The sequence below is a fragment of the Drosophila nasuta genome, unplaced genomic scaffold, assembly GCF_023558535.2.
Source record: "Drosophila nasuta strain 15112-1781.00 unplaced genomic scaffold, ASM2355853v1 ctg49_pilon, whole genome shotgun sequence".
NCBI lineage: Eukaryota > Metazoa > Arthropoda > Insecta > Diptera > Drosophilidae > Drosophila > Drosophila nasuta.
This window is the reverse complement of record NW_026869596.1, coordinates 78,155-92,297: the sequence shown is the minus strand read 5'-3', so window position 1 is coordinate 92,297 and position 14,143 is coordinate 78,155. Positions and strand designations below refer to the sequence as shown.

Genomic DNA, 14,143 nt, shown 5'->3' with positions numbered 1-14,143 from the left:
TTTATTAACTTTTCAATTTTTGTAGGACAATTACGCGAAATATGACCCTCTCGATTGCAACTAAAGCATTTTGTGCTGGCATTGCAATCGTTTCTTTTATGCTCTGTCGAACCGCAATTATAGCAATGCTCTTTTTACCAGCTGACGTCATTTGCTTGTTGTTAACATTCGTTTTCTGTTTCTCACTCTTCTTTTCATTCACAGGGGCTGTCCATATATTACATAATCACTTAGGGGGTGGGAGGGTGTCAAGGAAATGATTATGTTTGATTACATGGGGAGGGAGGCTTCTTGGACAATGATTACGTAATCATTTTATAAAAATTTTGTTGTTAAAAGTATTTATTCAAAATTGGTTTAGCGACGATTAATCTGTCGATAAGTACCGAATGCAATAATTCATATAAATGTAGCTGTAAGCTTTGATTGGAAATCAAAGAAACCCTTTTACCGTGTGGCTGGACGGCGATAGGGAGTACCGAATGCAATAATTCATATAAATGTAGCTGTAAGCTTTGATTGGAAATCAAAGAAACCCTTTTACCGTGTGGCTGGACGGCGATAGGGAGAATGCCTAGTAATTCAGTCATACGAAGGATGTGAAGACCTCGAATGGCTTGACGAGGACTATGTAGACGACGAAGACTAAGATGATACCTGCGGATATAAAGAGATTTTGACAAGCCAACTTCCAATAATAAAAATATTAAAGACTGTCTGGAATCTTCTTTTGAAAATACAGATTAAAAGAACAAATTTTCATATTTTTCTTTTTGTGATTAATCATTGTTAGGGGAGGGTGTTCATCAATTGATTACTTTTGATTACCAGGGTGGGGAGGGTCAAAAATCGCAGAAAACGTGATTACGTAATATATGGACAGCCCCACAATGTGGAGTCCATTTACTATGTGATTAATTACAGCAATATCTTCAATGTCCCCAAGTGCAGCTATCTTCCTCATTTGCAACATGTACTCGTGCATTAACTCATCTGTCTTCTTCTTTCTATCCTGCAGCTTCTTGTGTAAATCTGCACTATTGACACTGCATGCAAACTCTTCGATCACACTACGTTTCAGTTCTTCGTAACCGCACACATCTTCAGACTCCAGGAATAGCTTGGCTGTTCCAACCATTTTGCCTCTGGCTTGAACATATTTCTGTTTTTCTGAAAGCTCGTAGGCATCCACATTTCTTTCGAAAATTTCAAACCACTTTTAACTGGTATCGATTTTCCATCGTAATCGGCCACAACTTTTTCAAACTTATCGGCTGCAATCTTCATCTGGCCACTTTGTTTTTCATCAACTTCTATTTTCAAACTTAACAGCTGCAGCATTTGTCAGATACACTGCTGGTCACTCTTTTCATTTTCCTCTTCCATTTCGTTCTCTACCACAAGTTCTAATTTCGACGTCGCCTCTTCTTTTGCTTCTTCGTGTTGTACATACGTTTTCTTTGCCGGCGTTTTTGTTTTCTTTACTGGCGTATTCAGTGTAGCCATTGTGTATGTATCCGGCGACGCAGAAACACAATTACGCAGATGATAACCAAAATTGAATTTTTGCAACTTCCACTGTAGTACTACTGTTTATTGGATTCGGACCTTTTAACTTATTTTGAAATAAGGGCTTAAACTTACAAGACCCTATTTCACAACTTTGCAACTGTTCCGTCTATCCGTATTTTCAGCAAGAACTTTAAATTGTTCACACACAAGACTCACGACCGGTTGAGCCCCAAATGTAAAGTATTATATTAAATGTAAATTAAATGTTTATTATTAATCGTGATAACTTGGAGTGAATAATACTACGCATTATATTTTATAAACTACGACTTTTTCTGCAGCAACGACTTAATACCTTCGCGACTTTTCAAGGAGTGAAGTGCGTTCGCAACTCTTGTTCTTCTTCATATTTAACAGAGTGCATGAGCTGCCGGATCGCTAAACTTATAATTAACAGAAGTGACCTGTTTACATATATTCTAACATATTTTTAATATAATTTAATATGCTGTCCAGCGTCTTTTAATATTTATTCGCGGTTTTCGTTTAATGCATGTTGTTCACAAATTTATTTTGTTTTGTCCGCGCGTTAACAAGCCCGTGCTTGGTACCGCTGGGCCACTTGATGATACTGCCGTTAGTACGTCAAGGTCCAAATAAATATAAGAACAAAAAAACTTCAGCATCAGCAAACAGTCATCTCGTAGTAATCCCAATTCACTTTGAGACGGGCAATGGCTTTGCGAACATATCAGCAAGTTGATTCTCTGTGGAAATATACTAAAACAAATGGTGTTACTTTCACTTTTGACTGGAAAAATTATATTTGATATCAATATGTTTGGATCGTTTATGACATGAAGGATTATTTGCTATACTGATACAGCCTTGGTTTTCTTAGTAAATTTTAATTGGTTTATCGATATTCATATTAAGACTATTAAAACAAGTAAGAAAGCTACAGTCGAGTGTGCTCGACTGTGAAATACCCACTACCCATTTTGAATAAAAGCAAAATATTACGATAATATTCTCAAAATATTAAAAATAAATGCATGTATTTTCTATCGGGATTTGAACTTGAGCACCACCGACCGGGTACTTAAAAAAAAACTTGTACTTCGAGTGGGTTCGAACCCGGGCACCACAACATGCTCGGCTTGCACTCTACCACCTGAGCTATCGCATTGCTTGTAAACCCCTATGCATACAAATGCTAATATAGACGAGCATGTATATACGTATACGCATACATACAATAATAGTACATACATAGCAGGCGGTTTTGCTCCTACAAAATATTTCTTTAATAAAATCCACAATTTTATGTATAATTGTTGTAAATACGATTAAAAAAAGTTGTACCCCGAGCGGGCTCGAACCCGAGTCCCCCAACTACCACAACACTAATATACTTGCACTCTACCAATAGAGCTACCGCAGTGCCTCTTGCATACAGATACAAATATAGAGGCGAGCATGTACATACGTAAACGCATACATACAACACATTCATAGAAGGCGTTTTTGCCCATACAAAACTATTTCTTTAATAACTTCAACAATTTTTATCTAATCCCAACCAAGTTTTACAACAACATTGTTATTATTGTATATACTAAAACTCGCACGTCTAGCTTTAATATTACTCTTATTATTATTGACTTTCAGGGCGGGAGTGGGCGTGACAAAAATTTGAAACAAACTTGATCTGCGTGCAAACATAACAAATACTGTCGAAAAAATTATAGCTCTATCTCGTATAGTCTCTGAGATCTAGGTGTTCATACGGACAGACGGAGAGACGGACATGGCTAGATCGTCTCGGCTGTTGACGAAAAAACATAACAAATACTGTCGAAAAAATTACAGCTCTATCTCTTATAGTCTCTGAGATCTAGGTGTTCATATGGACAGACGGGCAGACGGACATGGCTAGATCGTCTCGGCTGTTGACGCTGATCAAGAATATATATACTTTATAGGGTCGGAGATGGCTCCTTCTGCCTGTTACATACATTTTCTGCCGGCACAAAGTTATAATACCCTTCTACCCTATGGGTAGCGGGTATAAACACTTGCTTCGTAGCCCACTAAAAATAGCTTTGCTTGACTTATTATCGAACTTTACTTTTTGATTTTATTTATTTAAATTATTTTATTATTTATTAATTTATTTAAATTTTTCTTTTTATTGTGCCACATCTCATAAGGGTTCATCACGCTATTAACTATTTTTGTACTAGGAATTCGATTAATAAAGTAACGTGCACAATAGTGTGCAAACTGATCAACAAAGATAAATAAGAAATTTGTATCCTTTAATGTAACTGGAGTAATGGTCTACAAATATTTGAGTGCACAACAAATAGGGTCTTTTAATATGGGTTTTATCTTTCAATTGTTTAAACGGTAACCTTGCTATTTAAACACGCAAATTTCATTCGATAGACTTGCTTGAAATTATTTAAAAAAAAACTGTTATCATTAAATATATTATTTCGTAGCATTTCTGATAACTTCTCATCGTTTATATGAATAACCAAAATCGAAAAAATATTTTTATGTTTCGCATCTATATTATATGCTTGAAACTGAACAATAGATATGTTGTTAAACATACCTGAAATCTTGACCACCGTCAATCCATTCTTGGAAATAGTTATTCCATTCTTGTCAAATTTGATTGACATTCCTGCCTCCTGTAGACGCTTCACCGACCTCAGGTTTCCAGCAGCCTGCTCGGAAAACAGCACATCCTCCAGAATTATTTCGTGGTCAACGCACAAGCGCACAATGTCACGCTTAGATGCGTAAAAATTCTTTAGCGGCGGCACCAATTCCACGCTATCGATGTACAGTGACTCATCATTTATCAGATGATTGCTTGCACCGGAATCAAGTATAAATCCACATTTATCTACCGGAAGGTTTTCTTGCGCTTTTACCATAAATGCAATGCCTTGTGATGTTGCGGTTTTAGCCTGTTTATCATCATTTTTATTTTCTTTATTTCTTTCATTTTGAATTCTTTTATAATGGTAGCAATCCTTTTAATGTGTCCCTCTTTGTCACGGTGGTGATATCTAATCTTATTCTTAAAATTCCCCTTAAATGTCTTCTTATGTGTAGTTACACGATTTTTAGATGAATTGTCTTTATTGCTGTAGTCATTATTTTGTGCAATCGTACTTAAAACTTTCATTCTAGTGTCATTATGTTCATTGTTAATTTTAATTTTCTGATCTAGTAATCTACTTTTAACAAATGCTAATGTTAAATTATCTTCCGATAATGTCTCTATGGCTGTAATGACACCATCGTAAGCAGATGGCAAAGTCATCATCAAATGAGACACTTTATCCATCTCTTCTGTTTTGCACCTGCGGCCAACAACTCACTTTTTAAATCATCAAAAATAGTAAAATGGGATAATAGGGACATTTCACTAGATATGTTAGCTTAAGAGAAAGCAAATGTTTTCGAACTGCCAACTGCGACGCCAAACTTTTCGCTCATATACAGCGTCCAAATTCCCAAGTATTTTGCGCGCAGTTATATCGCTTGCAGCAAAGTTCAAAAAGAATCGCTAAGCTACTCTATTAATGTACTTTTGCACAACGCTCTGCTTCCTTCCATTGTTCATCCACTTGGACAGGTATGTCTTCGTCAATGACCCTAAGTACATTTAGTTCAGTCAATAGAGCCCTAATTCGAAATTTCCAAATTGCGTACTTATCGCCATTGAATGGCTGTATATTACGTTTTGCCCTATCCATTTTACTGTGCATATATATGCCGTTGTACAAGTATGGGTATACACACGCGGAACTCAACTTATTTCAATTTCACAAAAATCTCAATTTCATAAGAAATGGCAATTTTACAAGAATTCGCAATTTCACAATAACTAGAAATTTCACAAAATTATAAATTTTCAAGAAATTGAAATAGGACTTTTTATATAAATTGATTCACAAATTAATTGTTTATAAGGCATGGACTGCGCCCATAACCTGTTGTTTTAATTGAATTATAGTCCCTGAAAAATTACAAGAGTTTTTGCAATTATTATATTTTCCGCTTTATTCGCGAACAAAGAGACTGGACCTAATTGTTGTTGTTAGACGACGAAAACGAAAACGGAGTAAATGATGACGCGCTGTAGAGTTCTCAATTTCAACTGTCTTTATAATTCTATGCTAAGTTACATTAAGCCTAACTTAACTAGAGTGGCGAAGCGAGGCGAATTCGCTCAGAGAGCAAAACGAAAGCTTTATTGCGCTCTCGCTTCGCCCTAATTCTAATAACTTCATTTGACAACTTCATTATCTTAACTAATGTACATCAAATGCGCCAACACCGGCCCCGATGAACGGCTGTGCCTTCATGCTATTGGCAGAGGCGCCAATTTGTGAATTGGCCGTTTAAACAGCCCTCCTGTGCTGGTTCGCACGTCTGCGACGCGCACCGCCCCGTCCGCTCCCGGGTATACCGCCACGACTCGCCCCACCATCCACTGCATCGGCGGCTGATTGTCCTCTGCGACGACGACGAGCTCTCCGATTCGCAGATTTGGCTGCAACCGGTCCCACTTGGCCCGTGCCTGCAGGCCCAGCACATAGTCCCGGGACCATCGCTGCCAGAACGCTCGCTTGAGCGACGAGACAGCTCGCCATCGCCTTAAGCAACTCAGACCCTCCTGGTCCGGGGTCCGCGATGCTGCCGGTGCCACCAGTGGTCCGCCCACCAGTAGATGCCGGGGGTTAGCGCCTCGCCGTCGTTGGGGTCTTGGCTTACGGCTCCTAGCGGGCGGGAGTTGAGCACCGCCTCGACCGCCACGACCACTGTCTGCAGCTCCTCGAGCGTGAGCAGGGCGTTGCCCACCGTCCGTAGGAGTAGGTGCTTTGCAGACTTCACACCTGCCTCCCATAGTCCTCCGAAGTGAGGAGCCCTCGGCGGTATGAACGCAAATTCGCATCCGCTTCTTGATGCGAAGTCGCGAACTGCGTTCTCCTCGGCCTCGACTCGCCTCCTTAGCTCCTCCAGATGGCGACTTGCTCCGACGAAGTTCGTCGCGTTGTCGCAATGGACTCGGCTCGGACATCCTCTTCGACCAACAAACCTTTGGAAAGCCATTAGAAATGCATTAGTTGACAGATCGGATACAATTTCTAAGTGAACCGCTTTTGACGCAAAACAGACGAACAAAGCTATGTACGACTTGTACGGCGGCTTTCCGCGAATCCTATAGGTTGTCTCAACCGGGCCACAAAAATCTACGCCACAAATTGAAAATGGGCGGAGCGCTCGGAGTCGATCAGCAGGCAAATTTCCCATTATTTGCTTAAGCAACCGAGGTTTGCATTTAAAGCAACGGATGCATGATCGTACTGTCTGACGACAAAGCTCTTGAGCATTAACTAACCAAAGTCGTTCTCTAAGAATGCTCACGAGCGCTCTTGGGCCAGCGTGACAGTTGGTCAAGTGAAGGTACCTCACATAGCTGCGAGCAAATTGTGAGCGCTTCGACAAGAGGAGTGGAAACTTAGCATCATACGAAATAGGAGCATTTACCAGTCGCCCCCGACTCGCAACAACGAAAACGAACACCAAGATCCTTCATACTCATGTATGAAAGGATTGAGTCGTTGTAGACTCGAGCTCACACGTGTACTCTTACGAACCCTTTCTATATCGTCTCTGAATTCGAAATCCTGCATTACTTCTATTATTTTACTGAATGCTTCTTTCAGTTCTGATGCCGTTGGAACCAGTTCAAATTGAACTGTTTTCTCTTTGCATCTTCGAATGAAGCGGAACACATAAGCGAACACTCTCAACAGACTTGTGTGCGACGAAAAACTTTCGATCGAGTCCACTAGATCTGACTTTACCACTATAGCTGTCAGTCCAACAGCTGTTTTGCGCACTTCAAATTGCGCGTCTCTTCAGAGACGAAATGGTGGTTAACTGGCCATGCGTCGTGTGGTTCCATCAAGAATGACGGACCACTAAACCACATTGACGCGCACAGTTCAGTCACATCGCAACCTCTCGATACAATGTCTGCGGGGTTCTGCTTAGTTGGAACATGACGCCATTCCACGCTCTCTGACCACTCTTGAATCTCGGCCACTCGATTCGACACGAATGTCGCGAGAGTGGAAGGATGTGACCGGATCCAATGAAGAGTGACTTCCGAATCTGACCAAAGAACCGTCCGTTCAATTGGAGATCGGATCAGCCTTCGGATGCGGTGGCAGAGTTCTGCAAGAAGGTGAGCTGCACACAACTCAAGTCTAGGAAGAGTCTTAGTCTTGAGGGGAGCTACTTTTGATTTTGAGGTTAGTAATGATACTTTACAACCTTCTGCAGTTTGCGTACGAACGTAAATACACGCCCCATACGCTCTTATTGAGGCGTCGGCGAAGCCAGGTATCTCTATCGGTGACGTAGGCTCTGTGAACAAATATCGTGGCACTTTTATGTTTTGCAATTGTGTCAAATTTGACTTCAATTGCTGCCACGATGTATCCAAACTCAATGGTATGGATTCGTCCCACTCCAACTTTTGAAGCCAGAGCTCTTGAAGCAGTATCTTTGCTTTTATAATTAAGGGACTCAATAGGCCAAGCGGATCGAATAACCGCGATGTCACCGAGAGAATGTTCCGTTTTGTCGCTTTAAGACCCATGAATGAATCGTCGATCCGGAATTGGAACACGTCTTCATTTGGCAACCAAATCACACCTAGAGTCTTGGTTGCGTCAGTCTCGGAGATCGTTATCGGCTTTGGTGTACTGTTTGATGCGGAGAACCCAGGAGCATTCGAGAACCACTTCGCAAGTTCAAAACCTGCTCCTAGCAGTATCTGCGACACTTCAGACTTAATTGTCTTTAGGTCCTCGACGCATGCGGCACCAGTCAACATATCGTCAACGTAGAAGTCTTGCCTGATAACTTCAGCTGCCATGGGGTGCGAGGATTTCGCAATCTCGCTCAGCTGGATCAAACACCGTATGGCCAAGAATGGCGCTGGCGCAGTGCCATATGTTACAGTATTTAATCTGAATAATCTCAACGAGTCTGATGGATCTTTCCTCCACACTATGAGCTGATAGTTTCGATCTGCCTCGTGCACCATAACTTGGCGGTACATCTTTTGATGTCGGCCGTTAATGCATATTTATGCAATCGAAAACGAAGCAGAGTCGAAAACAGCTCTTCTTGAATGGTCGGCCCGACCATAAGAATGTCATTCAACGCCTTATGTGTCGAAGTGCGACACGAAGCATCAAATACGACCCTCAGCTTTGTCGAAGTGCTTTGGGGCCGTAGTACACATTGGTGCGGAATAACATAGTGTGGTGTACTTGGAAGGATGTGACTCACTTCGGACATGTGGCCCATCTCTACATATTCTTCCATAAATTCCAAGTACATTCGCTTTAACTCGGGATCTCGAGTTAAACGTTTTTCAAGCGACAAAAACCGCCGTTTAGCAACTTCAAATGAGCACCCAAGCTGGTGCGGATCTGATTTAAACGGCAGTCTTACTTCGAAACGACCAGACGGCAATCTTTTCACATTATTTGTGAAATGATCTTCACAACTTTGTTGTTCAGCGGAAAGGACTTTGGAGGGAGAGCGCACATCTTCGACAGTCCAAAACTTCAGCAAGGTCTTGTCAATCGAGCTCAAACTTTCTTCCTGATAGCTCAGATTGACAGTCATCTTCTGGTGAGATTTTTCACCAGGAGTGTACCGCCCCGAGACAATCCACCCAAGGCTTGTCTTTTGGAGGATTGGACACTCTGGACCTTGCTTGATTTGGCCAACGGACAATATGCCAAAGAATGTTTCAGCGCCGATAAGAAGATCAATTTTCTGCGGTTTGAAGAAATAGGGATCCGCTAGCTGAATATTGTCAGGTATCTTCCAGCCACTGACATTTACAGTGTGATCTGGCTGATAACCTGAGATCGATTTGAGGATCCATAAATCGATCGCGTATTCATTGCAGCCAACTCGCGACTTCACCACAGTGTGTATCTTTTCTTAACTTGAGAATTGGATTCACCAATGCCAAGCAAGCTGATGCCCGAGTCTTCTCTACGCAAATGCAGCCGCTGAGCTAGTTCCTCAGTCACAAAATTAATTTGTGACCCAGAGTCCAGCAAAGCTCGGGCTAAGACGAAATCGCCTGAATTCGTCTTTATTTTGATGACTGCTGTGGCCAGGATCACTTTATCCGATACGGTCGCATGCATCGCATGTGAAGTGGATGGACGATCAGGCTCAACAGCGGAGAGACTCGGGGGTGGTAACGCTCTACTATTTGTAGTCGCAGAATATATGTGCAGCAACGTATGATGAGAACGGCTGCACACACGACACTTTTTTGCCTTACATTTGGCGACAGTGTGACCCTTCCGAAGACAATTTATGCATAATGCAGTTGTTTTGGCGTAGTCGAATCTCTGTTTAACTGCCAAGGCAGCAAACATCGAGCAACTCACGATGGAATGATCTTCGGAATTGCAATATTCGCATATTTGGGTCTTTTGATCAATCTTATCTTTGAGCGTCGTACACGAAAACGAGCTTTTATTAAGCTGTTTAGTGGAAACGGCTTGACTATCGGACTTTGTCGAATTCTCAGCTGACAAGTGCTGATATCGACGATTAAGCACAGTTTCACACTCACTCCATAATGGAATTTTCGTGTAATCTAGCTGCTCATCCCACTTCTTCTTTGTCATTGCATCAACTTTGTGCATGACCAGGTGAATAAGGATTGCATTTGCAATCTTCTTATCATCACCTATCGACAACAAAGATCCGTATATCGCAGAGACAGTGTCAATCAAGTTTCGCAACGCTGAAGCGGAGGGCTGCGAAATCTTTGGCAAATTGAAAAGAGCAGTGATATTTTCATTAAATATCAGACAATCATTGTCATATACTCTTTTCAAACTCGCCATTGCTTTCTCATAGTTGTCCTCGGTGACTTGAAACGCTCTCACCGTTCCAAGAGCCTCACCAGAGAGACAAGAAATGAGATGATTGAATTTCTCAATGCGCGGAATTGAATGGTCATTGTCAACAAGAGTCTCAAACAAACTTATGAAATTTTAAATTCGGAATACTTTCCGCTGAACTTTGGCAATGAGAGTTTAGGCAGACGGGTACGAGGAGCGGCAATCGGCTGAATCGATATATTGGCGGATGAAGTATCGGTCAACGATTTCACCATCGCCTTCAGCCTTGCCTTTGCAGTAATGCAAATCTCTTCTAACTCGCACCGGTAATCGTCATATTCGTCAAATGTCTCAATTCTGCTTTGATATTTGAGAGCATTTTCAATATGCGACGACAACATCTCAAGCCTGCACTCTAGCTCTGTCAAATGCTCTTCACGCAAATAGCAAGTTTCTTTTAGAGCCTTCAAGAGTTTCTTTCGAATTCATTTTTTTATGTAGGTTATTAGAGGAGACGACAAAAAAATATAAAAATAAAATACAAAATAAATCTTGTTGCTTCCAACAACAACAACGAAAAAGAAAATTAAAAACAAAAAAATTTATTATTTTTTTTGAATTATTATTTTGAACTATTTTTTATTTTTACTTAATTTTTTTTTATTATTATTATTTTTTAAATTGTCCTAAGCTAACTACTAAGCTTTCTCGGACAATAATAGGGAGTACACAATTCGAGGGAGCAAACAAGATATCGCACTGATATGCTCAACCAACGAATGTAGGGGAGCGAGTTCTAAGCGCTGCAAAGCGCGCGACAACGAAAAGTGCAAGCAACAACACAGACTACAGAGCGCATAGCACTGTGCAGATGCTGGCTTGCTAACGTATGTATGTGTGTATGTGCGCTGTTTCTAAGCGCGCGAAACGAAACGAAAATGCAAGCAACAACAACACCGAGCCGAAATGCACCGGTGCAGTGTTGGCTTGCGGGTATATATGTATGTATATACGTATGTGCGCTTAGCAACAGCACACAACTTACAGCGGCTACGAATCTGGTGACAAAGGGGCGACGAAAGCGAAAATTGCAACGAACTAAGAGAAGAAGTTCGATGCAATGGAAATAAGAATTTCCCCTAGTCACTTTCACTTAGAAAACAAAACAATATTCTGCCTAAGCGGTTCACTTTTTAAATTAAAATATAAAATTTAAAACAAATGCTCTACTATTACGTATGTGCCAAGAATTGAAAGCGTCACTAGAATTTTGCAACTTGGCAACCAATTCAGTTTTTCGCTTCCAATTTTTCGCACAGTACCTGGAATTGGCGATCTTTAATGATCCCAGCCACTTTCCTCTGTGTGTTCTGCTTGGTGCAGGGTATCCTCCAGCGATGATGCCGAAAAATCCACCGATGACAAACACAAGGAGATCACAGCACTGGCACAAGACAATCGATTGTTTATATTTTTTAAAACGACCGGCGCGAATTTGTTTTGGTTTGTTTTCTGTTTTATATTTTAAATCAAGCACTCGCGTTCAACAACAATTAGAGTCCACCCGGGGCGCCATGAAAAATTACAAGAGTTTTTGCAATTATTATATTTTCCGCTTTATTCGCGAACAAAGAGACTGGACCTAATTGTTGTTGTTAGACGACGAAAACGAAAACGGGTAAATGATGACGCGCTGTAGAGTTCTCAATTTCAACTGTCTTTATAATTCTATGCTAAGTTACATTAAGCCTAACTTAACTAGAGTGGCGAAGCGAGGCGAATTCGCTCAGAGAGCAAAACGAAAGCTTTATTGCGCTCTCGCTTCGCCCTAATTCTAATAACTTCATTTGACAACTTCATTATCTTAACTAATGTACATCAAATGCGCCAACAGTCCCAATAATTACACAGAATTATTTATATTTTATGTTTCCTTAAATTATTCCAACAATTTCACATCATCAAAAGTTTGTGAACCGTCGTCACATGCAGACGTGTTTTTATTGTGCTACGGGAAAAAATATTCAATAAATTCACAAAAGTGCAGTAACTGGTTTAATAAATCTACAATAACGCGAAAAGACGCTCTTTGCGATGAAATCGCTAATGTTTATTGATTGGTTAATAAATTAGTATAAATCATAACAATTTAAATCAATCTCGATTACAATGAGTCAAAATAACGTTCGCGCACAACGTCAACGTGAGCAAGACGAGAGACGACTCTCAGTATAACGAAACAACGCGTACTTCTCGTTTAAAGCAACCGAAAATAACGCAAGCTCTGATCAAGTGCGGTCAATTACCCCAACTCGACTGAATTCTTAAACGTAGAGAGCAATAGGACGCGCTCATACTCTCCCTCGCTACCATCGATGTCTCTGCAGCCTAAGAGCGCAATAACCAGTACCGCAATTTCGCTGACAACGTCAACCGTAACAACAACAACAACAGCAACTGTATCGACAGCTCGTTTAACGACATCATCAGCTAGCAGCGCAAACATTACTACGTCTGCCGCTGCGCTGCCCGAAAACAGTACAAAACAATGAACATATTAAGCCGGCTGTGCAGACTGGTATGGATCGCTTCATTCAAATTAAAAGGAAGATGAGCCCCTAAATTCTCAACGCAAAATAACTCGTGGCAATGCTAGCCTAGCTGCAATAGAAACGGACATGAACTCGAACCGATTTAAAATCTTGGCAGACGCCTATGAGGTTGAGGCGGCCGAATCTACTGAAGTCGAGAAAATAAAGCCAAACCCTCCGCCTATTTATATGCGAGAAAAAGTTCTAATATTCTTGTCAACAAAATTATTGAGCTTATTGCCAAGGATAACTTCCACATAATACCCCTTGTAAAGGGCAACATTCAGGAAACAAAAGTTCAAATAAAGTCTGAAGACAATTACAGAGTATTATCGAAATATTTTACCGATAATAAAAATAACTTTTACACGTATCAGCTTAAAAGCAGCAAGGGCTTGCGAAGTAACGCCTGCAGAGATAACAAAGGCACTACAAGAGAAGGGATTTAGCGCAAAGACAGTCTTCAATATCCTTAACAGGGATAGAAAGCCGCAGCCACTCTTAAAGGTTGAGCTCGAAGCAGAAAATAAGCACCTGAAGAAATACGAAATGCAGCCTATATACAATCTTCAATTCCTGCTGCACCGCCGAATTACAGTTGAGGAACCGCACAAACGCAATGGTCCGGTATAATGCGCGAACTGCCATGAATAGGGCCACACAAGGTCATACTGTAAACTGCGCCCGGTGTGTGTAGGTTGTGGAGAGCTTCATGTCTCCGCACACTGCCCAGCGAGCAAAGATGACAGCTACTCGAAAAAGTGCGGCAACTGTGGGGGCAATCACACTGCTAACTATAGAGGATGCTCAGTTTATAAGGATCTGAAAAGCCGCATCCATCAGAGAGGAATTACTGCCCGCACCCAAAATGAAACGTTGAAAGTCTCCAGATCAAACCCTGAAGTCTTCTTCTTGACTGCAGCCAGATCCTCACTAGGATCCATAAACTATGACAAAAGTGTGACATAAGCAAGCGCTTTAAAATCATCAAAAAGTTAATTTCTGCAATCAGCATACCAAGAACCGAACACGGCTCAGCAGCATCAACCGCCGGAG

The 14,143-nt window shown here is 41.1% G+C and overlaps 1 protein-coding gene across 1 annotated transcript; it reads right to left on the bottom strand.

The window, feature by feature from the left end:
- Positions 1-5,707: 5,707 nt before the first annotated feature.
- On the bottom strand, positions 5,708-11,922 carry LOC132797993 (uncharacterized). Its single transcript, XM_060809721.1, has 2 exons — positions 11,819-11,922; positions 5,708-6,637 (listed from the first exon to the last, which is right to left on the bottom strand). Exon 2 carries the CDS (start codon positions 6,617-6,619, stop codon positions 5,900-5,902), a length of 720 nt encoding a protein of 239 aa, XP_060665704.1. The 5' UTR covers positions 6,620-6,637; positions 11,819-11,922; the 3' UTR covers positions 5,708-5,899.
- Between the last annotated feature and the right edge of the window lie 2,221 nt (positions 11,923-14,143).

What these genes read in the sequence shown, in the direction of transcription:
- LOC132797993 (XM_060809721.1), bottom strand. Translation starts at nt 6,619, where the DNA reads ATGTCCGAGCCGAGTCCATTGCGACAACGCGACGAACTTCGTCGGAGC.